The sequence below is a fragment of the Salvelinus fontinalis genome, chromosome 26 (assembly GCF_029448725.1).
Source record: "Salvelinus fontinalis isolate EN_2023a chromosome 26, ASM2944872v1, whole genome shotgun sequence".
Classification (NCBI taxonomy): domain Eukaryota; kingdom Metazoa; phylum Chordata; class Actinopteri; order Salmoniformes; family Salmonidae; genus Salvelinus; species Salvelinus fontinalis.
The window spans coordinates 38,317,650-38,342,082 of record NC_074690.1 but is presented as its reverse complement, the minus strand read 5'-3'; the positions used below and the strand labels follow the sequence as shown (position 1 = coordinate 38,342,082).

The 24,433-nt window shown below is 47.3% G+C and overlaps 1 protein-coding gene across 1 annotated transcript; it reads left to right on the top strand.

The window, feature by feature from the left end:
- Positions 1-6,035: 6,035 nt before the first annotated feature.
- Positions 6,036-22,782, top strand: LOC129824286 (endothelin receptor type B-like). The gene is made up of 8 exons (XM_055883828.1): positions 6,036-6,478; positions 6,621-7,068; positions 19,789-19,901; positions 19,991-20,195; positions 20,804-20,953; positions 21,079-21,212; positions 21,309-21,417; positions 21,558-22,782. Exons 2-8 carry the CDS (start codon positions 6,643-6,645, stop codon positions 21,690-21,692), a joined length of 1,272 nt encoding a protein of 423 aa, XP_055739803.1. The 5' UTR covers positions 6,036-6,478; positions 6,621-6,642; the 3' UTR covers positions 21,693-22,782.
- The last annotated feature ends 1,651 nt before the right edge of the window (positions 22,783-24,433 follow it).

Here is a 24,433-nt window from a genome sequence, read left to right as displayed (position 1 = left end):
CTATCATCTCCCTCCCTCTGTCCCTCTATCATCTCCCTCCCTCTGTCCCTCTGTCTCTATCATCTCCCTCCCTCTGCCCCTCTGTCTCTATCATCTCCCTCCCTCTGTCCCTCTGTCTCTATCATCTCCCTCCCTCTGCCCCTCTGTCTCTATCATCTCCCTCCCTCTATCATCTCCCTCCCTCTGCCCCTCTGTCTCTATCATCTCCCTCCCTCTGTCCCTCTATCATCTCCCTCTCTCTGCCCATCTGTCTCTATCATCTCCCTCCCTCTGCCCCTCTGTCTCTATCATCTCCCTCCCTCTGTCCCTCTGTCTCTATCATCTCCCTCCCACTGTCCCTCTGTCTCTATCATCTCCCTCCCTCTGTCTCTATCATCTCCCTCCCTCTGTCCCTCTGTCTCTATCATCTCCCTCCCTCTGCCCCTCTGTCTCTATCATCTCCCTCCCTCTGCCTCTATCATCTCCCTCCCTCTGCCCCTCTGTCTCTATCATCTCCCTCCCACTGTCCCTCTGTCTCTATCATCTCCCTCCCTCTGCCCCTCTGTCTCTATCATCTCCCTCCCTCTGCCCCTCTGTCTCTATCATCTCCCTCCCTATGTCCCTCTGTCTCTATCATCTCCCTCCCTCTGCCCCTCTGTCTCTATCATCTCCCTCCCTCTGTCCCTCTATCATCTCCCTCCCTCTGTCCCTCTGTCTCTATCATCTCCCTCCCTCTGCCCCTCTGTCTCTATCATCTCCCTCCCTCTGTCCCTCTGTCTCTATCATCTCCCTCCCTCTGCCCCTCTGTCTCTATCATCTCCCTCCCTCTGTCCCTCTATCATCTCCCTCCCTCTGCCCCTCTGTCTCTATCATCTCCCTCCCTCTGTCCCTCTGTCTCTATCATCTCCCTCCCTCTGCCCCTCTGTCTCTATCATCTCCCTCCCTCTGTCTCTATCATCTCCCTCCCTCTGTCCCTCTGTCTCTATCATCTCCCTCCCTCTGCCCCTCTGTCTCTATCATCTCCCTCCCTCTGTCCCTCTATCATCTCCCTCCCTCTGCCCCTCTGTCTCTATCATCTCCCTCCCTCTGCCCCTCTGTCTCTATCATCTCCCTCCCTCTGTCCCTCTATCATCTCCCTCCCTCTGTCCCTCTGTCTCTATCATCTCCCTCTCACTGTCCCTCTGTCTCTATCATCTCCCTCCCTCTGCCCCTCTGTCTCTATCATCTCCCTCCCTCTGTCCCTCTGTCTCTATCATCTCCCTCCCTCTGCCCCTCTGTCTCTATCATCTCCCTCCCTCTGTCCCTCTATCATCTCCCTCCCTCTGTCCCTCTATCATCTCCCTCCCCTGTTCCTCTGTCTCTATTATCTCCCTCCCCTGCCCCTCTGTCTCTCTATCTCCCTCCCCTATCCCTCTGCTCCTCTGTCTCTCTATCATCTCCCTCCCCTGTCCTTCTGCTCATCTGTCTCTCTCTGTTACCCTGTGTATCAGTGAGTAATAAAGAGATTAAGACCGGGCCACACTGAGACAGAGGTCGAGAGTGGGCAGCAGACACTGTGGCCTTTTCGCTGTCCTCCATCTTAGGTTCCATAACCTCTCCAGCATCCCATGACCTTTCCAACAAGGCCGCCTGCCGCCCAGACACAGACTGCATGCAGCACAGGAGGTTGGTGGCACCTTAATTGGGGAAGACGGGCTACATTCCAGGCATTTATTATGAGCTCTCCTCCCTTCAGCAGCCTCCACTGGTATGCAGTAGTGTCAAAACAACACATTCATCTCTGCGTCTAATGCCAACATAAAATAGCAAAGAGGAGGGAAGAGGCAGAACTCTGTAGATGAGTGTAAGTAGGTAATTAGGTTAGGGCAGGAATGAAGACTTAATCCACAGAGATTGATGATACATGTGGACCATCAAGGACCTCTGTGGGGCCTGGAGGGGACAAGACAAGAGGGCCTTTGTCGCTCGCTTGTGTGTGTGTGTGTGTGTTTGTGTGAGTGGAGATATGGCGGCCAAGAAAAGATGGTGGAAGAGAGAGAGAGAGTAAATGAATGGGTGGTTAACTTAATAAGTCAGACCACTGCTTCCTAATGTCATTACTGACCTTAATACATCTGGACCCATCTGAAACACACTGTGTGTGTGTGTGTGTGTGTGTGTGTGTGTGCGCGTGTGTGTGTGCGCGCGCGAGCGCGTGTGTGTGTACATGCGTGTGTGGTAGTTGGTCATCTGTGGTGTTGCAGCTGGTAAGTTTGTCTTTATGCTATGTGCATGAGTCGCGTGTGATGATCACTTCAAATCTACATAAATGATCACTCTTCTAATTGATAAAGAACCCCAGTTAAACAATACGACTAAAAGTCATTTTTGCACATTTCAGTGGTGTTAGCCAAAAATGTAGCCCATTTCTGTTACAGTAGTCCAGTGTGACTGTGCCACTCCATGCTAACTCCCTCTGGCTCCATCTGTTCTGATGTGAAAGAGCAGGACAGGTAAAAAAGCAAAGATCCCTGATAGGCAACCATTAGATTACCATAAAGTGGTGATGGTTAGTTTGAGGATTCAGGTCCGTGTTACTCTTATCTGATTGGAGATTGATTGGTTTTATATTTTTCTAATGAGGTTTAAAGTTCAGTAATCGATTGACACGCAACATCACGTCAGTTCCTTCTCAAATGTCATAGGAAAAGCTGAGTTAAATTTCTCACCATAGAAGTGTACTGGCCTTTCATATGACAGTGTTCACATACGAGCATGTATTTACATTTACATCATTTAGCAGACACTCTTATCCAGAGCGACTTACAAATTGGAAAGTTCATACATATTCATCCTGGTCCCCCCGTGGGATTTGAACCCTGGTCCCCCCGTGGGAATTGAACCCACAACCCTGGCGTTGCAAGCGCCATGCTCTACCAACTGAGCCACACGGGACCATATAAAGCAAGCCTGGTTCAGTAATGGTCAATTCCATGGGAACAGAATCGAGCTAGGACTCAGATTTTTCACCTAAATGTATACTAAACAAAAAGCATTGATTTCAAAGTTTAACAATCCATGCAACTCTACTGTATGCACGAGGACTACTTTTACCAATTAACAACGACACATTGTAAACAAAACACATTCACTGGAAGAACTGTGCAGATGCAAAGTTTGTAACAGAATTTCTGATCAACCTCCCTCAGTTTTTTTTGGGACCAATTTTAAGATTCAAAGATGCCATCAGAAAGAAAGGTGTGCCAGCTATGACATAGCCTCGGCCGAGTCCCCGACAAGCGGATGTTCCGGTTTCCAGGGGAAATGGGAAGAGGGCCCGTGATGCCGACTTCTGCTTTTGGACGCACCATCTTTAACTCCTCCTCCACATTGACTGGATTGGTTGAACAGTGCAGAAGACAACCTCCCTCTCCACCTCTTTTTTTTCTTCTTCTCCTCGTCAAGACCAGTATGTACGGGATCTACACTGAGTGTAAAAAAACGACAACATTTGCTACACTGCTCTTTCCATGACACATTTGGGCATTCTACACGCTGGCTATTTTAATGACCTCTGCCCATTTGGGAAATGCTCAGTACAGGGAAATGTATCGTCCCCATATCTTCTGGTTAAGGTGTGTATCCTCACACACACACACCTGTATGGACACAAGAAGGGGTGGGCAGTCTGTCCGAATTACATTTGATTCCACAACTTAAAAACACCAGTGCCTGGGGCAAAAGTTCCCTCCAGACTCTCTCTTTTCTTTGCTCGCTCTCTTCTTTTTTTTTGTTCAGGGGTGAATGTTTTTCTCGGAGACAAAGGGAGGTTGTTCACTCCTAGCATTCATCGTATCCACATGAAACTCTTGTATAATGATCCATCCTACAACCCTCTGGCCACATCTCTAAACCCTGCTATGTGTACTGTGTCAACACCTCCTTAGTCCAACTCGTAATCTATTGTATCCATCTATCCATTGCTTTATCTCTCTCATATATATACATATCTATTCTCCATTGTCCCAATTCAGACTTCTCTCACTCTGCATGTGCATCAACCCATCTCTCTCCGTATCACTCATGCAGTTTGATTTGAGACTGGTAAAATAAGTCAACTTATCAGAAGTTGTTCAAAAGAGTATAAAAAAGGACATTCCCACACCTCTGCCTATTTGTACTTTTGTGGTGTACAATATCTAAGAAGGATTTTCATCCAGCTTTGGGTCTTATGCTCCTCATCTCCCAACATAACCTACTGTAACTCATGTTTACCCTACGAATGTTATTTGCTCCAAGCGCCAAACAATATACAGAAACACTCTATGAGTGTTGTGTGAAACAAGTGATGCTTCTGTTGCTCCGTTTCAACAAGGAACATCCAGCTTTCCCTGCAGCGAGTCTTGACTCTGTATGTGCTTGTGTCTGTGCAAAGACAAAGCCCCAGGACTTTCCACTGCCACTCTGTAGGGGTGGTGTGTCAATCTGCGTTATCTGTCAGGAGTTTCAACCTCTTAATTTGATTCTAAAAGTCTATTTTGCTGTTCCAAGGCCAGGGGTTAGAGGTTAGAGTTCCAGGGCTAGGGGCACACTAGATTACTAAGCTGCATGTGTGTGTGCGCGCGCGTGTGTGTGGCCTAGGTCACACAAGACATGACTCAGCAGGACTGGGAACATGGCTTAGGGCTATTGGGGTGAAAGATCAGACTCTGTTGGATGTCCAAGGAGGGGTCCTGGTTGAGACTGTATTCACTTGTTTCAGATATCGCTCACAAAACTCTCCATTGTCCTAAAGCAGGGGTATCAAAAAGTAATTTTGCCAATGGGGACAATTCTTTAAAGGCAAATATCAGGAGGGCTGCAGTTGGCGGGAACAAAAACTTAGTCAACTTTTTATTTCCTTTTCTTTCAAATAAACCAACGATATACTTATATGCCCGCAGTATATTGCAGATGCGGAAGTAGAAGGGTGCGGCCTGGGGAGGGAAGGGAGAAGAGATATGGAGCTGGGGAGAAGGAGGGCTGAGGAATTAGATTTGGGGTGTGAGAGAGTGAGCGGGAAACCGTCGCTCCTTCGTAGGACGTCAGTAATGTTATTAGTTTCTTTTTGGTTGATAACAGCCTGTATGCCTCTGCCCAGACAGACAGACACCAGAGCATTCTCTCCTCATACAGTTTGGTAAGAAAGGCCACTTTGTTTACAGCGCAGACAACATTACTGAACACACGCACGCTCGCAAAACCACAATGCTACACTCACTCACTCATCTTGGTGAAAGAGGCTGGATAAGGGAAGCATAACTGTATAAACATGGTCTAGGGTTCATGGACTCCAGTCTGAAGACTGGAATGTGGGCTCTATTCCTCTCTAGAAAAAACACACAAACACACACATACCAAGTCCCTGTGGTGGGACTCCTGTGAGTTACCGAAAGGTTTGTGTGTTTCTTGCAGAGAGGCGAGAGAGCAGATATGAGCAGAGTGAAAGAGACCAGGTAAGTTATTCTAACTCATTTTGACGATGAGGACCAATGCAATGCTCTCCCTCTCTACCTCTGGGACAGTGATCAATCAAAAGAATAAACCCATCTGGTAGTGACGGTATTATGGCAGCGAACAGTACAGCTCTTGGAAAACAGCCGCTGGTGTGGATAGAATATAGATCCTACAGAATCGAATATAGTATTATCTCCCAAACCGTGGTTAAGATAAATACAGGATTTTGAACTCCATAACTCTAAATCAGGAAAAATCCAGACAAGCCTAACCTTTCAGCTGTTTTTCAGTTGGATGGAGGAATTCCTGTAAAATGGCCGAAGGCTATAATCTGAGAGGTCTTGCCCTGACTCTTGTCCCATGGTGACAAGATGCACCTCAGTCACAGTCGTAACAGGGCACAATGTTCCACGGTCATAAAATATGTTCTTCCCCTCACTTTATTGAACAATAAATACGTTTTAAGCAGCTATCCCGCTGGCATACACTAAATTCTATTCACTGGATTGTTCTTTCTCTCTGAAGAAGGGAGGGGTCAAGTGGAGGCAGTAATCGCTGTAACGGATGACAGTGCCCAAGGATTTAAAGTTGTTAGACTGTGGTCTGCGCACAGAGCCAGTAGGGTAACGGGACCAGAAAAGGATAGAAGTCTGTACCACCAAATTGGACATTTTGATTCATTTTCTATAACTATTTGGGCTATTTGACCTGTTTTTTGTCTCACTGAGATATAACATATGTTTAAACTTTAGACCTAGCAGAGCACACATGCCAACAACTACCAGACAAGGATCAACAGCAAAACATCATGTGGACGTGGGAAGAGAATTGATGAGGAGCGTTTGGACAAGATAACCATGACATAAATTTGGAATAATTCCGTTTTTTTCTGTAACCATTACTGCCCTTCTATATAAGTTGGGGAAGTCGTTTTCAAACGTTTTATTCTCAACTGGGAGAGGAGGCCTACCAAAGCAAACTGTTACTCAGGGTATCTTAAGAGAAGCATTTTTCCATCTTGCAGGTAAGAAAAGGGTTTTCTTCTGACATTCACCTGCTCATGTCTCGTTACATTGAACTCTTAGCTGCAATTGGGGGGGGGGGGGGGGGATATTTTGGGCTGTGTTCCTGTTTTGAAATGACAGCCTAAAGATTTCACGTTTCAGAGCAGCCAATGAGAGACCGGGAATGATTATGACGAAGACCTTGTTCATCTGTTTCCCGCTGGTTCTCCTGGCGGGACATCTCCTCGTGGTTACCGGACAAGCCAACGAGCCCAACCAACCAGAAGTCCTGCCGTCCGCCACACAGAAACCAGTAGTCTCTGGTAGAGAGAGCCTGGCGAGGTTCAACGCCAATGTCTCCGCTCCTCGGCACATGCGGCCTTTACCGCCGATGTGCTCGGGGCCTACCGAGATCAGAGACACATTTAAGTACATCAACACTGTGGTATCGTGTCTCGTGTTCATAGTCGGTATTATCGGGAACTTCACGCTCCTAAGAATCATCTACAAGAACAAGGGCATGCGCAATGGCCCCAACATTCTCATCGCCAGCCTGGCGCTGGGAGACCTGCTGCACATTGTGATCGATATTCCCATCAATGTGTACAAGGTGAGAACAATCAAGCACACGCCAACATAAGATACACACGCGCATGCACCATGCGCATGCACCATGCGCACGCACCATGCGCGCGCACCATGCACACACACCATGCACACACACCATGCACACACACCATGCACACACACCATGCACACACACGCACATCCACACAGTGGTCAAGTGGTACAAGGTGAGAAACAGGCTGTACTGTAATATTGGGTCAAAAATGTTTTCTCTGTCCAGTGTACGTCTTACCCGGTCATACAATAGCATACGAATTGGATGATGTAACTTATCTTACATCTTTGAGGATGTGTAGTATTACACGTCTTTATCTGAGACCAAGTTGCGCTATAACAACAAGGGAGAATGATTGATGTTGGTGGTTAGGGGGAACTAAAGACAAAAGGTAGCAGGTTAGGTGAATTGGGTTGAGTTTAGAATAAGGGTTAAGGGAAGCGTTGGCTAAAATGCTACAGTTGTCCCCGATGCGACTCGAACATGCAACATTTGGATTGCTAGACTGAAGTGGATTACTCCCACCCATCCACCCCACTTTTGTTTCTGTCTCAAGTAACTACATCATTAGTAGGTATCATACACTGAGTGTACAAAACATTAAGGACACCTGCTCTTTCCGTGACATAGCTTTCACCTGGTCAGTCTATGATCCCTTATTGGTGTCACTTGTTAAATCCACTTCAATCAGTGTAGATGAAGGGGGGGAGACAGGTTAAAGAAGGATTTTTAAGCCTTGAGACAATTGAGACATGGATTGTGTATGTGTGCCATTCAGAAGATGAATGGGCAAGACACAAGATTGAAGTACCTTTGAACGGGGTATGGTAGTAGGTGCCATGTGCACCGGTTTGTGTCAAGAACTGCAACGGTGCTGGATTTTCACGCTCAACAGTGTCCCATGTGTATCAAGAATGGTCCAGCACCCAAAGGACATCCAACCAACATGACACAACTGTGGGAAGCATTGGAGTCAACATGGGCCAGCATCCCTGTGGAACGCTTTCGACACCTTGTAGAATCCATTCCCCGACGAATTGAGGCTGTTCTAAGGGCAAGGAGGGGTGGGGGGGGATACGTAAAGTATTATTTTGCATTGCTCTGAGGCCGGCAGTGGGGTGTTTTCATGGATGCCCCCCCCAAAAATTACCTAAAATACAAATAAACATAAAATAATGTAGTCTTTCGTGTCTGTGTTTCATAATTGTCCTTCAATTCGCAAGTGGCTGAATGTCTTCCACGCAAGAAAGCATCCGAGTGAGCAAAACAGCGCTCCTCTGTCTCTTTATGTGTAGGCCAGAAGTCAGAAAATTACATACACCTTAGCCAAATACATTTAAACTCAGTTTTTCACAATTCCTGACATTTAATCCTAGTAAAAATTCCCTGTCTTAGGTCAGTTCGGATGACCACTTTATTTTAAGAATGTGAAATGTCAGAATAATAGTATAGAGAATTATTTATTTCAGCTTTTATTTCTTTCATCACATTCCCAGTGGGTCAGAAGTTTACATACACTCGATTAGTATTTGGTAGCATTGCCTTTAAATTGTTTAACTTGTCTCAAAAGTTTTGGGTAGCCTTCCACAAGCTTCCCACAATAAGTTGGGTGATATTTGGCCCATCCCTCCTGACAGAGCTGGTGTAACTAAGTCAGGTTTGTAGGCCTCATTGCTCGCATACGCTTCTTCAGTTCTGCCCACAGATTTTCTATGGGATTGAGGTCAGGGCTTTGTGTTGGCCACTCCAATATCATGACTTTGTTGTCCTTAAGCCATTTTGCAACAACTTTGGAAGTATGCTTGGGGTCAATGTCCATTTGGAAGACCCATTTGCAACCAAGCTTTAACTTCCTGACTGATGTCTTGAGATGTTGCTTCAATATATCCACATAATTGTCCTCCTCATGATGCTATCTATTTTGTGAAGTGCACCAGTCCCACCTGCAGCAAAGCACCCCCACAACATGATGCTGCCACCCCCGTGCTTCACGGTTGGGGTGATGTTCTTCGGCTTGCAAGCCTCCCCCTTTTTCCTCCAACATAACGATGGTCATTATGGCCAAACAGTTCTATTTTTGTTTCATCAGACCAGAGGACATTTCTCCAAAAAGTACGATCTTTGTCCCCATGTGCAGTTGCAAACCGTAGTCTGGCTTTTTTATGGCGATTTTGGAGCAATGGCTTCTTCCTTGCAGAGCGGCCTTTTAGGTTATGTTGAGATAGGACTCGTTTTACTGTAGATATAAATACTTTTGTACCTGTTTCCTCCAGCACCTTCACAAGGTCCTTTGCTGTTGTTCAGGGATTAATTTGCACTTTTCGCGTCAAAGTACGTTCATCTCTAGGAGACAGAACGTGTCTCCTTCCCGAGCGGTATAATGGCTGGTGTTTATACTTGCGTATTATTGTTTGTACACATGAGTGTGGTACCTTCAGGCGTTTGGAAATTGCTCTCAGGGATGAACTAGACTTGTGGTTTACAATTTTTTCTGAGGTCTTGGCTGATTTCTTTTAATTTCCCATGATGTCAAGCAAAGAGGCACTGAGTTTGAAGGTAGGCCTTGATATACATCCACAGGTACACCTCCAATTGACTCAAATTATGTCAATTAGCCTATCATAAGCTTCTACAGCCATGACATCACTTTCTGGAATTTTAAGGCACAGTCAAATTAGTGTATGTAAACTTCTGACCCACTGGAATTGTGATACCGTGAATTATAAGTGAAATAATCTGTCTGTAAACAATTGTTGGAAAAATTACTTGTGTCATGCACAAAGTAGATGTCCTAACCGACTTGCCAAAACTCTAGTTTGTTAACAAGAAATTTGTGGAGTGGTTGAAAAACGAGTTTTACTGACTCCAACCTAAGTGTATGTAAACTTACGACTTCAACTGTATCTGATGCTGTCTGTTCTAAAAGAGTATGGCATTGTTGCCGCCCTTAGTATTGAATGCAAGGGAAGCCAGTGAGCATTTGGACTCGCTTGATAAAAAAATTATTATAATAATACCATTGAGCTAAACTGAGAAAGCGAACTGTGAATGGTCCTAGCAAAAAGGTGTTAAGGGAAGCCAGTTTGGATTTGGCTTCACTCCTATCACATCACATTGAGAGCGATACGTAATTCACAGAAACAACTTCAATTGCTGCATCTCGTTGTGTTGTTGTCCTCCGGTGGCTAGGTAACTAAAATTGGCGCTTTCTTGAATTAGGTCATGTAACTGTTTGTTACATGCAATATGCCTTGTGGAGTTCACCCAACAGAGGTTGCTCTCTGATTTTGTGATGAAACAAAGGTGTGGTTTAATTTATTCTGCCACTGTGTCTTCTTATTGTCTCGGCCTTTAGGCCTATATATTACGGTCGCAAGGCATATGAACTAACAGGTTATAGAGCAAACAACACAATTATCACAACACATAGGTTGTAATATGGATTTTTTTCTGGCTTTGCTTCTTCAGTGATTTTACCTGAGGCCAGGCTGCCCCAGTAAGCTTGTTTTATTTTCAAAATCACTCGTCAGGCTAGAATCTTATCATGCTCGGACACTAGTCTGCAAGCCAAATACATTCTTCTCCTCAGACCACATTCTGTATCACAGTAGCTAGGTCTCTGTATCACAGTAGCGACACTACAAAAGTATGTGGACACCTGCTCGTCGAACACCTCATTCCAAAATCATGGGCCTTAATATGGAGTTGGTCCCCGCCTTGCTGCTATAACAGCCTCCACTCTTCTAGGAAGGCTTTCCACTAGATGCTGGAACATTTCTGCAGGGACTTGCTTCCATTCAGTCACGAGGATTAGTGAGGTCTGTCACTGATGTTGGGCAATTAGGCCTGGCTCGCAGTCAGTGTTCCAATTCATTCCAAATGTGTTTGATGGGGCTGAGGTCAGGGCTCTGTGGCCAGTCAAGTTCTTCCACACAGATCTCGGCAAACCATTTCTGTATGGACCTCGCTTTGTGCACGGGGACATTGTCTGCTGAAACAGGAAAGGGCCTTCCCCAAACTGTTGCCACTAAGTTAAAGGTCCTCAATGATGTCACCATTGCCCTTAATTCTAAGCAATATTGTGCTGCTATTTTTATTGACTTGGCCAAAGCTTTTGATACGGTAGACCATTCCATTCTTGTGGGCTGGCTAAGGAGTATTGGTGTCTCTATGGGGTCTTTGGCCTGGTTTGCTAACTACCTCTCTGAGTGCAGTGTATAAAGTCAGAAAATCTGCTGTTTCAGCCACTGCCACGCTCTTCTCAATTTACATCAACAACATAGCTAAAGAAGAAGAAGAATGCCACTCTCCCCACAGGTGTGAATACTACCTCAGAGGGTTTAGAGCTTGAGGTAGTCACCTCATACAAGTACTTGGGAGTATGGCTAGATGGTACACTGTCCTTCTCTCAGCACATATCAAAGCTGCAGGCTAAAGTTAAATCTAGAGTTGGTTTCCTCTATCGTAATCGCTCCTCTTTCACCCCAGCTGCCAAACTAACCCTGATTCAGATGACCATCTTACCCATGCTAGATTACGGAGACATCATTTATAGATCAGCAGGTAAGGGTGCTCTCGAGCGGCTAGATGTTCTTTACCATTTGCTCATCAGATTTGCATTCAATGCTCCTTATAGGACACATCAGTGCACTCTATTCTCCTCTGTAAACTGGTCAACTCTGTATACCCAATGCAAGACCCACTGGTTGACGCTTATTTATAAAACCCTCTTAGGCCTCACTTCCCCCTATCTGAGATATCTACTGCAGCCCACATCCTCCACATATAACACCCGTTCTGCCAGTGTCACGACTTCAACCGAGGCAGGCTCTCCTTCCCGTTCGGGTGGCGTTCGGCGGTCGTCGTCACCGGCCTACTAGCTGCCACTGACTCTTTTTCCTCCCCCTCCTTATGTGTTTATTTGTATCACCTGGTTTGGGGTAATTGGCAATTAGTGTGGCTTTATTAGCCAGCCAGATTGTATGCTTCTTTGTGCGGGATTGTTCGTCTGTTGCTGTGGATTTCGGGAGTGGGTTTTGTATTGTGTACTGGGTTTGTCTCCCGTGTTAGAAGACAGGTGTTTATGACACCCAGTAAGTCCGTGTTGGACATTTTGGTTTGCCGGTTAGGCATTAAATATCACCGCATTGAAGCTCTGCTGTTCCTGCGTCTGATTTCACACCCCACCGACACCCAGGTCGTTACAGAATCCCGCACCAATTTAAATGGAGTCAGCAGGAGCAGCAGCCAACCCTCTCCCATCGATGGAGGAACGGGTTCTCCACCACACAACTGTCCTCCATCGGATCGGATCCGCCATGGACCAAATGATGGAGAGAATGGAGCGATGGGAGAGGAGTGGGCTCCTCTCTCCACCTTCGGCTCCCCCCCCCCAGGACTCTTCATCCCCCGGCTCCAGCGCGCTCCGTCTTACGCTCCCGAGGGATTATGATGGAGCAGCGGCAGGTTGTCAGGGGTTCTTACTCCAACTGGAGCTATACCTGGCCACTGTTCGCCCCACTCCCTCGGGAGCGGAGAGGGTGAGTGTCCTCGTCTCCTGCCTAACGGGTCGTGCTCTGGAGTGGGCCAACGCAGTCTGGAATGGCCCGGACTCCGCGAAGGAGCACTACCCGGAGTTTACCCGTCGTTTTCGTGCCGTGTTTGACCACCCCACAGACGGCCGAGCGGCGGGTGAGAGACTATTTCATCTCAGGCAGGAGAAGAGGAGCGCACAGGATTTCGCGCTGGAGTTCCGGACCTTGGCCGCGGGATCAGGGTGGAACGACAGGGCCCTTATTGACCACTACCGGTGTAGTCTCCGGGAGGACGTCCGCAGGGAGCTAGCGTGTCGGGACATCGCGCTTTCTCTAGATGAACTTATTGACATGTCTATCCGACTGGATACTCTGCTGGCTGCCCGCGGGCGTTCGGAGAGGGTCCTGTGCGTTCCACCACCCAGCGCCCCGGCTCCCATCCCGATGGAGTTGGGAGGGGCCGCGCCTAGGGGTACCGGAGGAGGAGGCCCCCCCTGCACCAACTGTGGTCGGAGAGGACACACGTTCGACCGGTGCTGGGGGGGTCTGTCTGGGAGTCGAGATGTCAGGCGGAACGCTTCTCGATCACCCCAGGTGAGTCAGCACCAAACTCACCCAGAACCCCCTGTTGGTCACATGTTTGTCTCAATTTTTTTCCTTTATTTTTTCCCCTCTTCCCAGCATAGGGCACTAGTCGATTCAGGTGCAGCTGGGAACTTTATGGATCGCGGACTCGCCCGTAAGTTGGGCGTTCCGCTTGTGCCGATAGATTCTCCCTTTCCCGTTCACTCCCTAGATAGCCGGCCATTAGGGTCAGGGGTGGTCAGGGAGGTCACAGTTCCCCTGGACATGGTAACGCAGGGGAATCATAGGGAACGTATCAGTCTCTTTATTATTGATTCGCCTGCGTTTCCAGTGGTGCTGGGTGTTCCCTGGTTGGCCCGGCACAATCCCAATATTTCGTGGAGACAGGGGGTTCTCCAGGGGTGGTCAGAGGAGTGTTCTGGAAGGTGTCTGGGAGTTTCCATTGGTGCCACGTCGGTGGAGAGTCCAGACCAGGGTTCCACGGTGCGCATTCCCCCCGAGTATGCCGATTTGGCAATCGCTTTCTGTAAAAAGAAAGCGACGAAATTACCACCACATCGACCGGGTAGGGATTGTGCGATAGATCTCCAGGTTAACGCTGCGCTTCCTAAGAGTCACGTGTACCCTTTGTCCCAAGAGGAGACGTTGGCTATGGAGACATATGTCGCGGAGTCTCTGGGACAGGGGTACATTCGGCCCTCCATCTCACCCGTCTCCTCGAGTTTCTTTTTTGTGAAGAAAAAAGAGGGAGGTTTGCGTCCGTGTATTGATTATAGAGGTCTAAATGCCATCACAGTGGGGTTTAGTTACCCACTACCTCTCATCGCTTCGGCGGTGGAATCATTTCACGGAGCGCAGTTCTTTACAAAACTGGACCTCAGGAGCGCGTACAGTCTGGTGCGTATTCGGAAAGGAGATGAGTGGAAAACCGCATTTAGTACCACATCGGGCCACTATGAGTACTGCGTCATGCCGTATGGGTTAAAGAATGCTCCAGCCGTTTTCCAATCCTTTGTAGACGACATTCTCAGGGACCTGCACGTGCAGGGGGTAGTTGTGTATATCGATGACATTCTGATCTACTCAACTACTCACGCCGCGCATGTATCTCTGGTGCGCAAAGTGCTTGGCAGACTGCTGGAGCATGACCTATACGTCAAGGCTGAGAAGTGTGTGTTCTCCAAACAAGCCGTCTCCTTCCTGGGTTATCGCATTTCCACCTCGGGGGTGGTGGTGGAGAGTGACCGCATAAAGGCCGTGCGTAATTGGCCGACTCCAACCACGGTGAAGGAGGTGCAGCGGTTTTTGGGTTTTGCCAACTACTACCGGAGATTTATCCGGGGTTTTGGCCAGGTGGCGGCTCCCATTACCTCACTGCTAAAGGGGGGCCCGGTGCGGTTGCGGTGGTCGGCGGCGGCGGACGGAGCTTTCAACAGGTTGAAGGCTCTGTTCACGGATGCTCCCGTGTTGGCGCATCCGGATCCCTCTTTGGCATTCATAGTGGAGGTGGATGCGTCCGAGGCTGGGGTGGGTGCCGTGCTATCACAGCGCTCGGGTACGCCACCAAAACTCCGCCCCTGCGCTTTCTTCTCTAGTAAGCTCAGTGCAGCGGAGCGTAACTATGATGTGGGGGATCGGGAGTTGTTAGCGGTGGTCAGGGCTCTGAAGGTGTGGAGACACTGGCTTGAGGGGGCTAAGCACCCTTTTCTCATCTGGACCGACCACCAGAATCTGGAGTATATTCGGGCAGCTCGGAGACTGAACCCGCGTCAGGCAAGGTGGGCCATGTTTTTCACCCGGTTTCGGTACACGTTGTCTTATAGACCAGGCTCCCAAAACGTAAAGGCTGATGCATTGTCCCGCCTTTACGACACGGAGGATAGGACCACCGAACCCACTCCCATCATCCCCGCCTCGAGGCTGATAGCGCCAGTGGTATGGGAGGTGGACTCGGACATCGAGCGGGCGCTACGGGCGGAACCCGCGCCTCCTCAGTGTCCGGCGGGCCGTAAGTACGTACCGCTTGGTGTTCGGGACCGACTGATTCGGTGGGCTCATGTCCTACCCTCCTCGGGTCACCCTGGGGTGACGAGGACCGTGGGGAGCCTTCGGGGGAGGTATTGGTGGCCTACCTTAGCTCGGGACGTTAGGGTTTATGTCTCCTCCTGTTCGGTATGCGCTCAGAGTAAGGCTCCTAGGCACCTTCCTAGAGGGAAGTTGCAACCCCTCCCCGTTCCACAACGACCATGGTCTCATCTGTCCGTAGACTTCCTGACAGATCTCCCCCCTTCTCAGGGAAACACTACGGTTCTGGTCATTGTGGATCGGTTTTCTAAGTCCTGCCGTCTCCTCCCGTTGCCCGGTATCCCTACTGCCCTACAGACTGCGGAGGCCTTATTCACTCACGTCTTCCGGCACTACGGGGTGCCGGAGGACATCGTTTCTGATCGGGGCCCCCAATTCACGTCCCGAGTATGGAGGGCGTTCATGGAGCGTCTGGGGGTCACGGTCAGCTTGACTTCCGGTTTTCACCCCGAGAGTAATGGGCAGGTGGAAAGAGTGAACCAGGAGGTGGGTAGGTTTCTGCGGTCGTATTGCCAGGACCGGCCAGGGGAGTGGGCGAGATACATTCCCTGGGCCGAGATGGCCCAGAACTCCCTACGCCACTCCTCTACTAATGTGTCCCCCTTTCAGTGTGTGTTGGGGTACCAGCCGGTTCTGGCACCATGGCAGCCGAGCCAGACCGAGGCTCCTGCGGTGGAGGAGTGGGTACAGCGCTCCAAAGAGACCTGGAGGGCCGTCCAGGAGTCCCTCCAACAAGCTACTACTAGGCAGAAGAGGAGCGCTGACCGCCACCGCAGTGAGGCCCCCGTGTTTGTACCGGGGGAAAGGGTCTGGCTCTCGACCCGAAACCTACCCCTCCGCTTGCCCTGCCGGAAGCTGAGGCCGCAGTGTGTAGGGCCCTTCAAAGTCCTGAGGAGAATAAACGAGGTGTGTTATCGGTTAAAACTCCCTTCCTATTATCGTATTAACCCCTCGTTTCATGTGTCTCTCCTCAGGCCGGTGGTAGCTGGTCCCCTGCAGGACGGTGAGGTGCTGGAGGTCCCTCCTCCCCCTTTAGACATCGAGGGGTCCCCGGCGTATACGATACGGGCCATTCTGAACTCAAGACGCCGGGTGAGGGGCCTGCAGTACCTCGTAGACTGGGAGGGGTACGGTCCGGAGGAGAGGTGCTGGGTACCGGTGGAGGACATTTTGGATCCATCTATGTTAAGGGATTTCCATCGCCTCCATCCGGATCTCCCTGCGCCTCGTCCTCCGGGTCGACCTCGAGGCCGGTGTCGGCGCGCTGCGGGAGCCACGCGTCAGAGGGGGGGTACTGTCACGACTTCAACCGAGGCAGGCTCTCCTTCCCGTTCGGGTGGCGTTCGGCGGTCGTCGTCACCGGCCTACTAGCTGCCACTGACTCTTTTTCCTCCCCCTCCTTATGTGTTTATTTGTATCACCTGGTTTGGGGTAATTGGCAATTAGTGTGGCTTTATTAGCCAGCCAGATTGTATGCTTCTTTGTGCGGGATTGTTCGTCTGTTGCTGTGGATTTCGGGAGTGGGTTTTGTATTGTGTACTGGGTTTGTCTCCCGTGTTAGAAGACAGGTGTTTATGACACCCAGTAAGTCCGTGTTGGACATTTTGGTTTGCCGGTTAGGCATTAAATATCACCGCATTGAAGCTCTGCTGTTCCTGCGTCTGATTTCACACCCCACCGACACCCAGGTCGTTACAGCCAGTCACATTCTGTTAAAGGTCCCCAAAGCACCGACATCCCTGGGTCGCTCGTCTTTTCAGCCCTATGTGCTGTTGTCTGTGCCCAATAATGTTTGTACCATGTTTTGTTCTGCTACCATGTTGTGTTGCTACCATGTTGTTGTGATGTTGTGTTGCTACCATGCTGTGTTGTCATGTGTTGCTACCTTGATGTGTTGTTGTCTTAGGTCTCTCTTTATGTAGTGTTGTGTTGTCTCTCTTGTTGTGATGTGTGATTTGTCCTACATTTATATTGTATTTCTTTTTTCTTTTTAATCCCCGTCCCCGCAGGAGGCCTTTTGTCTGTTGGTAGGCCGTCATTGTCAATAAGAATTTGTTCTTAACTGACTTGCCTAGTTAAATAAAAAAAATAAAAAAAGTTGGAAGCACAGAATTGTCTAGAATGTCATTGTATGCTGTAGCATTAAGATGTCCACATACTTTTGGCCACGTAGTGTAGGTCTGTATCACAGTAGCTAAGTCTCTTTATCACAGTAGCTAGGTCTCTGTATCACAATAACTAGGTCTCTGTATCACAGTAGCTAAGTCTCTTTATCACAGTAGCTAGGTCTCTGTATCACAGTAGCTAGGTATCTGTATCACAGTAGCTAGGTCTCTGTATCACAGTAGCTATAGGTCTCTGTATCACAGTAGCTATAGGTCTCTGTATGACAGTAGCTAGGTCTCTGTATGACAGTAGCTAGGTCTCTGTATCACAGTAGCTATAGGTCTCTGTATCACAGTAGCTATAGGTCTCTGTATCACAGTAGCTAAGTCTCTGTATCACAGTAGCTAAGTATCTGTATCACAGTAGCTAAGTCTCTGTATCACAGTAGCTAAGTCTCTGTATCACAGTAGCTAAGTATCTGTATCACAGTAGCTAAGTCTCTGTATCACAGTAGCTATATAACTCTGTATCACAGTAGCTATAGGTCTCTGTATCACAGTAGCTATAGGTCTCTGTATCACAGTAGCTAGGTCTCTGTATCACAGTAGCTATAGGTCTCTGTATCACAGTAGCTATAGGTCTCTGTATCACAGTAGCTAGGTCTCTGTATCACAGTAGCTATAGGTCTCTGTATCACAGTAGCTATAGGTCTCTGTATCACAGTAGCTATAGGTCTCTGTATCACAGTAGCTATAGGTCTCTGTACTGTTACATATTTTCCTTAACTGCTGAAATCCCCTTCTGTATCTGTTATGCTTGAATAGTTCACTGAACAAAAATATAAAAGCAGCATCTAAAGTGTTTCATGAGCAAAAAATAAATAAAATTTGGAAAATTGCAGACAATTCTCTCAAGTTTTGTGCACAAATTTGTTTATGCCTGTTAGTGAGCATTTCTCCCATGCCAAGATAACCCATCCATCTAGCATGGGTGGCATATCCATAAGCTGATTAACCAGCATGATCATTTCAAATGTGCACCTTGTGCTGGGGACAATTAAAAAGGTCACTCTAAGTGTGCAGTTTTGTCACACATCACAATGCCACAGATGTCTAAATTTTTGAGGGAGAGTGCAATTGGGATGCTGACTGCAGGAATGTCCACCAGAGCTGTTCCAGAGAATTGAATGTTAATTTCTATACCATAAGCTGCCTCCGACGTCATTTAGAGAATTTGGCAGTATGTCCAACCGTCCTCACAACCGCAGACCACGTGTAACCACGCCAGCCCAGGACCTCCACATCCGGCTTCTTCACCTCTGGGATGTCTAAGGCAGGGCTGCCCAAACGTCTTCCTGGAGATCTATCATCCTGTGGGTTTTCAGTCCAACCTGAATTTAACACACCTGATTCTACTAATTAGCTGCTCAACAACACCTTAACTAGCTGAAACAGATATGCTAAATTAGGTTTGGACTGAAAACCTACAGGATAGTAGATCTCAAGGAAGAGGGTTGGGCAGCCCTGGTCTAAGGGAGGGGGGGGGGGGGTGCTGAGGATAATTGATGTCTGTAATAAAGCCCCTTTTTGCAATTTCTCATGTCTTACGCATTATATATATATATATATATATATATATATATATATAAAATGGTTCAAATTGGATGGTAGGTACTATATTTATTGAATAATATATGAATATAAATTAAAATGGTCAATTTGGGTGCAATTGATTATCTTAATTTTCTAACAACGTAAACAATTTCAAAACAATCTGAGATGGTGGGTGTTGAAGTCCTCTTTCTTGTGCTTTTTGAGGTGGAACGACCCTGGATAGAGTATTACAGATATTTGGGTAATGGGAGGCCAAACTTTAAATTATGAAATGCATACCAGAAGAATATATCTGTGTGCTGTGGAGATATGATCACCACATGTGATTCCAATACAGTAGGGTGAGATTGACCCTCAATGCTGATCTAGGGTCAGTTTGGTGTTAACCTCCACATGTGATTCCAATACAGTAGGGTGAGATTGACCCTCAATGCTGATCTAGGGTCAGTTTGGTGTTAACCTCCACATGTGATTACAATAGGCCTCATAAGCAGGCATTAAAAACCCCATACAGGTTAGCAAATAGAGATTCTTGTCTTCTACTCATGACTGGTAAAAGCATCTAAACTTTCATTGTTTATACAATATCATGAAGTAGATTCATAGCGTGAAATGCATAGTGCGAAATTTTGTGTTGTGCTTCATGTTATGGCCCGCTAGTCTATTTACAAAATATTTACATAGAAACGACATGGTAATCATTAAATACCATATGGTTAATATAATTACATGACAGATCATTGGGAATAACCCTGATTTCTCTATCCCCCTGTCTTTACCCCTAGCTCCTAGCCGAGGATTGGCCATTTGGTGTAGGTCTGTGTAAACTAGTGCCGTTTGTCCAGAAAGCTTCAGTGGGCATTACTGTGCTGAGCTTGTGTGCTCTGAGCATTGACAGGTATGTTAACACGCACACACACAGTTGTATTTATTGACTACACAGAAAACGTTGCCCTAATGTTTCTCCCCCTCTGCTCCTATACCCAGGTACCGCGCGGTAGCGTCGTGGAACCGTATTAAGGGGATCGGTGTTCCCAAGTGGACGGCTATAGAGATCGCACTCATCTGGCTGCTGTCCATACTGCTGGCGGTCCCTGAGGCTATAGCCTTCGACATGCTCGCCATGGACTACAAGGGAGAGCACCTCCGCATCTGTCTGCTACACCCCATGCAGAAATCAGGCTTTATGAGTGTGCGTAGACACACACATGAACACACAGCAAGAACCGCACGCACACACCTTGAACGCACGCACACAAACAACGGTAGCCTATCGGGAGTGTCCCTGGTTGGGGCCTGGTGTGGGAAAGGGGCAGTTTTCCGACTCTCCCCTTGTGCTCACCCTGATTTGAAAAAATCAATCATTTGACTTTTGAGGCCCCTGTTTGTCTGGATAAGGAGGTTTGAGTGTGTGTGTTGTCACAAGTGCGAGTGCATGTGTGTGTGCGCGCGCGTCTCAGAGAGCCCAATAGATGATAGGTTGAGCTTTTGTAGTTGTCGTCCCAAAGAGGTTTTAGATGAAGTGACGTGTTACCAGAAGTGAACTACGTTACACAGACCCTTTTGGTCTGCTTGAGGTTACTCCTTCTCACGCTTCTTCACGTCCGTCATACTTCAGCATTAGGATTTGGCTCCCAACTAACTCCCAAGCCTATAGAACCAGTCAGAGTCCGATTTTCTCCACAGTCCGTGGCTCTTTCTAATGGCTATTTTGCATTGTGAACTGCAGTAGCCTCAAACAGAGTTTCCCTTTATCCGCTGTGCCCTGTATTTATTGGTGTTTTCTTTGTGTTCGTCCAGTTCTATAAGACAGCTAAGGACTGGTGGCTGTTCAGTGTGTATTTCTGCCTCCCTCTGGCCGTTACCGCCGTCTTCTACACCCTGATGACTTGTGAGATGCTGAGGAAGAAGAACGGAGTACAGATCACCCTGAGTGACCATCTCAAACAGGTAACCTCTCTCTTCACCCTTCATCTTCAGCCTAAATCATTTAGATGTGTCTCTTTTACTTATGAAGGGCACTGTAGCCAGATAGTTGGATTAGTTGGCTGATCGATTGATCTCTGTGTGTGTAGAGGCGTGAGGTGGCTAAGACCGTGTTCTGCCTGGTGCTGGTGTTTGCTCTATGCTGGCTGCCCCTCCATCTCAGCCGCATCCTCAAGCTCACCATCTATGACGAAAAGGACCCCAACCGCTGTGAACTGCTCAGGTGAGGAATGTCTTTGTGCCCCACTCATGCTACACTGACCTTAATATTGTAAATAGGAGATGAAATAGCATGTTGTGTGTGTGTGTGTTTCTCCAGTTTCTTCCTGGTCCTCGACTACATCGGGATCAACATGGCGTCTCTTAACTCCTGCATCAACCCCATCGCTCTCTACATGGTCAGCAAGCGTTTCAAGAGCTGCTTCAGGGTAAGACAGACGCACACACAGCATCTAAACAGCGTGCCAAATAGGGTTAACCCCTAATGGGCTTATATGTATGTACAAAGAGCTAATGTTCTCTCTCTCTCTATCTCTATCTCTATCTCTATCTCTATCTCTATCTCTAGTCATGCCTGTGTTGCTGGTGTCTGCCAGCGGAGATGTTGATTGATGAGAAGCAGTCCTGTATGAAGCTCAAAGTCACAGACCGGGCCTCCGACCAGAGCAACTCACGTGCTACTAACAAGTACACTTCAGCATGAAAGGGGCCCCGTGCACTCAATGGAGTACCGTATGATGTGCTCTAAAGGACTCATTGAAGATCAGTCCTGTAACCTGATCCTGACTGAAACCATTATGAGACGGCCATAAGATGTGTCCTAAGAAGTGCCCTTACTCAGTAGATGTAGTTTTAAACCACTAAGAGAAAATAAGTGCCCTAAAGGACTGATCCAGCGAAGTCTCCTCTGACTGGAGGAAGAAGTAATCAAATGTACTTAAACCCACAAGTGTTGCGGACAGGGTTCCCTCAAAGTTTGGGTTCAGAATAAACTGTCAAATCGCCAGAAATTCAGCCAGAAATTAGTTTCATTTATAAAAACCTGTTAATTTAGGAAATCTGTTCCCAAGAATTCCCACAAATATTTTTTTTAAAGAGACGTGATCGTGTCTAAATGTAATTCAAGGTATGAAATTACAGGGTTTTCTCTCTCTTTTTGGGCTTAGTTGTGGTCAGTTTGCAGTGTACAAATGATGTTCCAGCCCCCAGACCATCCGATACGTTGTCTACCCCTGGTCTAGAATGTTTAGTTGGGAGAGTGTTGATGGAGAAGAAGATCATTTGGGGAAAGATGAGTGGAGGGAGAGAGGTTCAATGCATACAATCAGATATTAGTATTATTGATGACGAATGGCACAACATAGAGTTGTCATATTGTGGAGAAATGACACTGCCGGTTGTGACTCCCCCTGGTTATAACCTCTATAGGAATGTTCATAAGGTACACGACATAAGGCAAACACAAAGGGGCTGTGGCAGAGGCGTCATAGTGAAAATGCCTGAGGTTGAGACATAGGGAACGTTATATGAACATTGCAAGAAGGTTGAAATATAGTACTGTATAATATATGTGTGGCTTTTTTAACATATCCCGTATACTACTCTGAATTCAAGGACTTAAGAATGAATTCATTTTCACGCCTTTGCTAAATTGCTTTTACACTGTTTGATATTGCTATTTGATATTGCTAGGATTTGACTTGGATAGTTTGCTATGGCATCTTTGAATGTTTGACTTCATGTTCTGTATTGCTACTAGGATTGATCTGTTTCTCATTAAACTGCTGATCTGATTGGGTCTGACTTCGTGTGAGGCAATCATAAATGGCAGCACTTTCCAAACATTCTCACAATAGGTTTATTGCAAAAACAGTTCAGAGTCTCATGTATGATTATTTTAGTATAGCTTTCTGGACTGCCACTTAGCTTTCTGGACTGCCACCCAATTGTAAAAACAGATTGATTTCTTATGATTTAATAGCGAGGGTGACAAGCCAGAGACGGTTATTGGGGACTTGGATGAGAGGGAGAGGATACATTTGAAGTAGTTTCTCTCTTCATATGCCCTGCAGTTCTGTGTTTTTCTGTCTTATATAGTAAGGTATCTGATGCTGTGACTGAATGTGAAGCGCTGTATTAATGATGCTGTACACTGAGCGTACAAAACATTAGGAACACCTGCTCTTTCCATGACATAGACTGACCAGGTGAAGCTATGATCCCTTATTGAATCCACTTCAATCAGTGTAGAAGGGGAGGAGACAGGTTAAGGAAGGATTTTTAAGCCTTGAGACAATTGAGACATGGAGTGTGTGTGCCATTCAGAGGGTGAATGGGCAAGACAACAGTTTCCTGTGTGTATCAAGAATGGTCCACCACCCAAAAACATCCAGACAACTTGACACAGCGGTGGGAAGCATTGGAGTCAACATGGGCCGGCATCCCTGTGGAACGCTTTCGACACCTTGTAGAGTCCATGCCTGTTCTGAGAGGAAAAAGGTTTGTTCTGAGAGGAAAAAGGTTTGCAACTCAATATTGGGAAGGTGTTCCTAATGTTTTGTACACAGTGTATATGGTGTACATAGAGGTCCTGTGGTTGTGATGATGTGCCTGCCTATTTCCTACCCTTTGCTTACCTCTATCTTTTTAATTTAATCCCCCAAAAATATTAGGAAAGAGAAAGACACGAGAAGTAGACATCCTAGACATCAACCTATCACTACAGTTGACTCCAGATGCAAAACTGCATTAAACCAAATCCTGAGCCAGTACAAATAATGTACAGTACTTGAATTAGGACTGGTGACCACAGCGTACGCTCATCAGGAGTTGATTGTACTTCATTGAAGTCAATGAGTCAAATCTCCCTAAAGACAAACTACTGTAACGTAAACTTGGATCTCACCACCCCAAACCCTTTGGGGGAATTTTTTTAAATGATTGTTTACTCCACAACCCTTTTCTTCAAAGCTGTTTCGCTGCCCTCTCTCAGTACAGAGTGTGACCAAAGCAGCAGCCCTGCATACCACCCTGCATACCACTGCTGGCTTGCTTCTGAAGCTAAGCAGGGTTGGTCCTGGTCAGTCCCTGGATGGGAGACCAGATGCTGCTGGAAGTGGTGTTGGAGGGCCAGTAGGAGGCACTCTTTCCTCTGGTCTAAAAAAATATCCCAATGCCCCAGGGCAGTGATTGGGGACACTGTCCTGTATAGGGTGCCGTCTTTCGGATGGGACGTTAAACGGGTGTCCTGACTCTCTGAGGTCATTAAAGATCCAATGGCACTTATCGTAAGAGTAGGGGTGTTAACCCCGGTGTCCTGGCTAAATTCCCAATCTGGCCCTCAAACCATCATGGTCACCTAATAATCCCCAGTTTACAATTGGCTCATTCATCCCCCTCCTCTCCCCTGTAACTATTCCCCAGGTCGTTGCTGCAAATGAGAAC

Bases quoted from the DNA above. Each gene is read 5' to 3' on its own strand.
- LOC129824286 (XM_055883828.1), top strand. From the start codon at position 6,643: ATGATTATGACGAAGACCTTGTTCATCTGTTTCCCGCTGGTTCTCCTG. The intron at 20,196-20,803 runs GTGCGTAGACAC...GTGTTCGTCCAG, and splicing joins AGAAATCAGGCTTTATGAGT to TTCTATAAGACAGCTAAGGA. The intron at 20,954-21,078 runs GTAACCTCTCTC...CTGTGTGTGTAG, and splicing joins TGAGTGACCATCTCAAACAG to AGGCGTGAGGTGGCTAAGAC.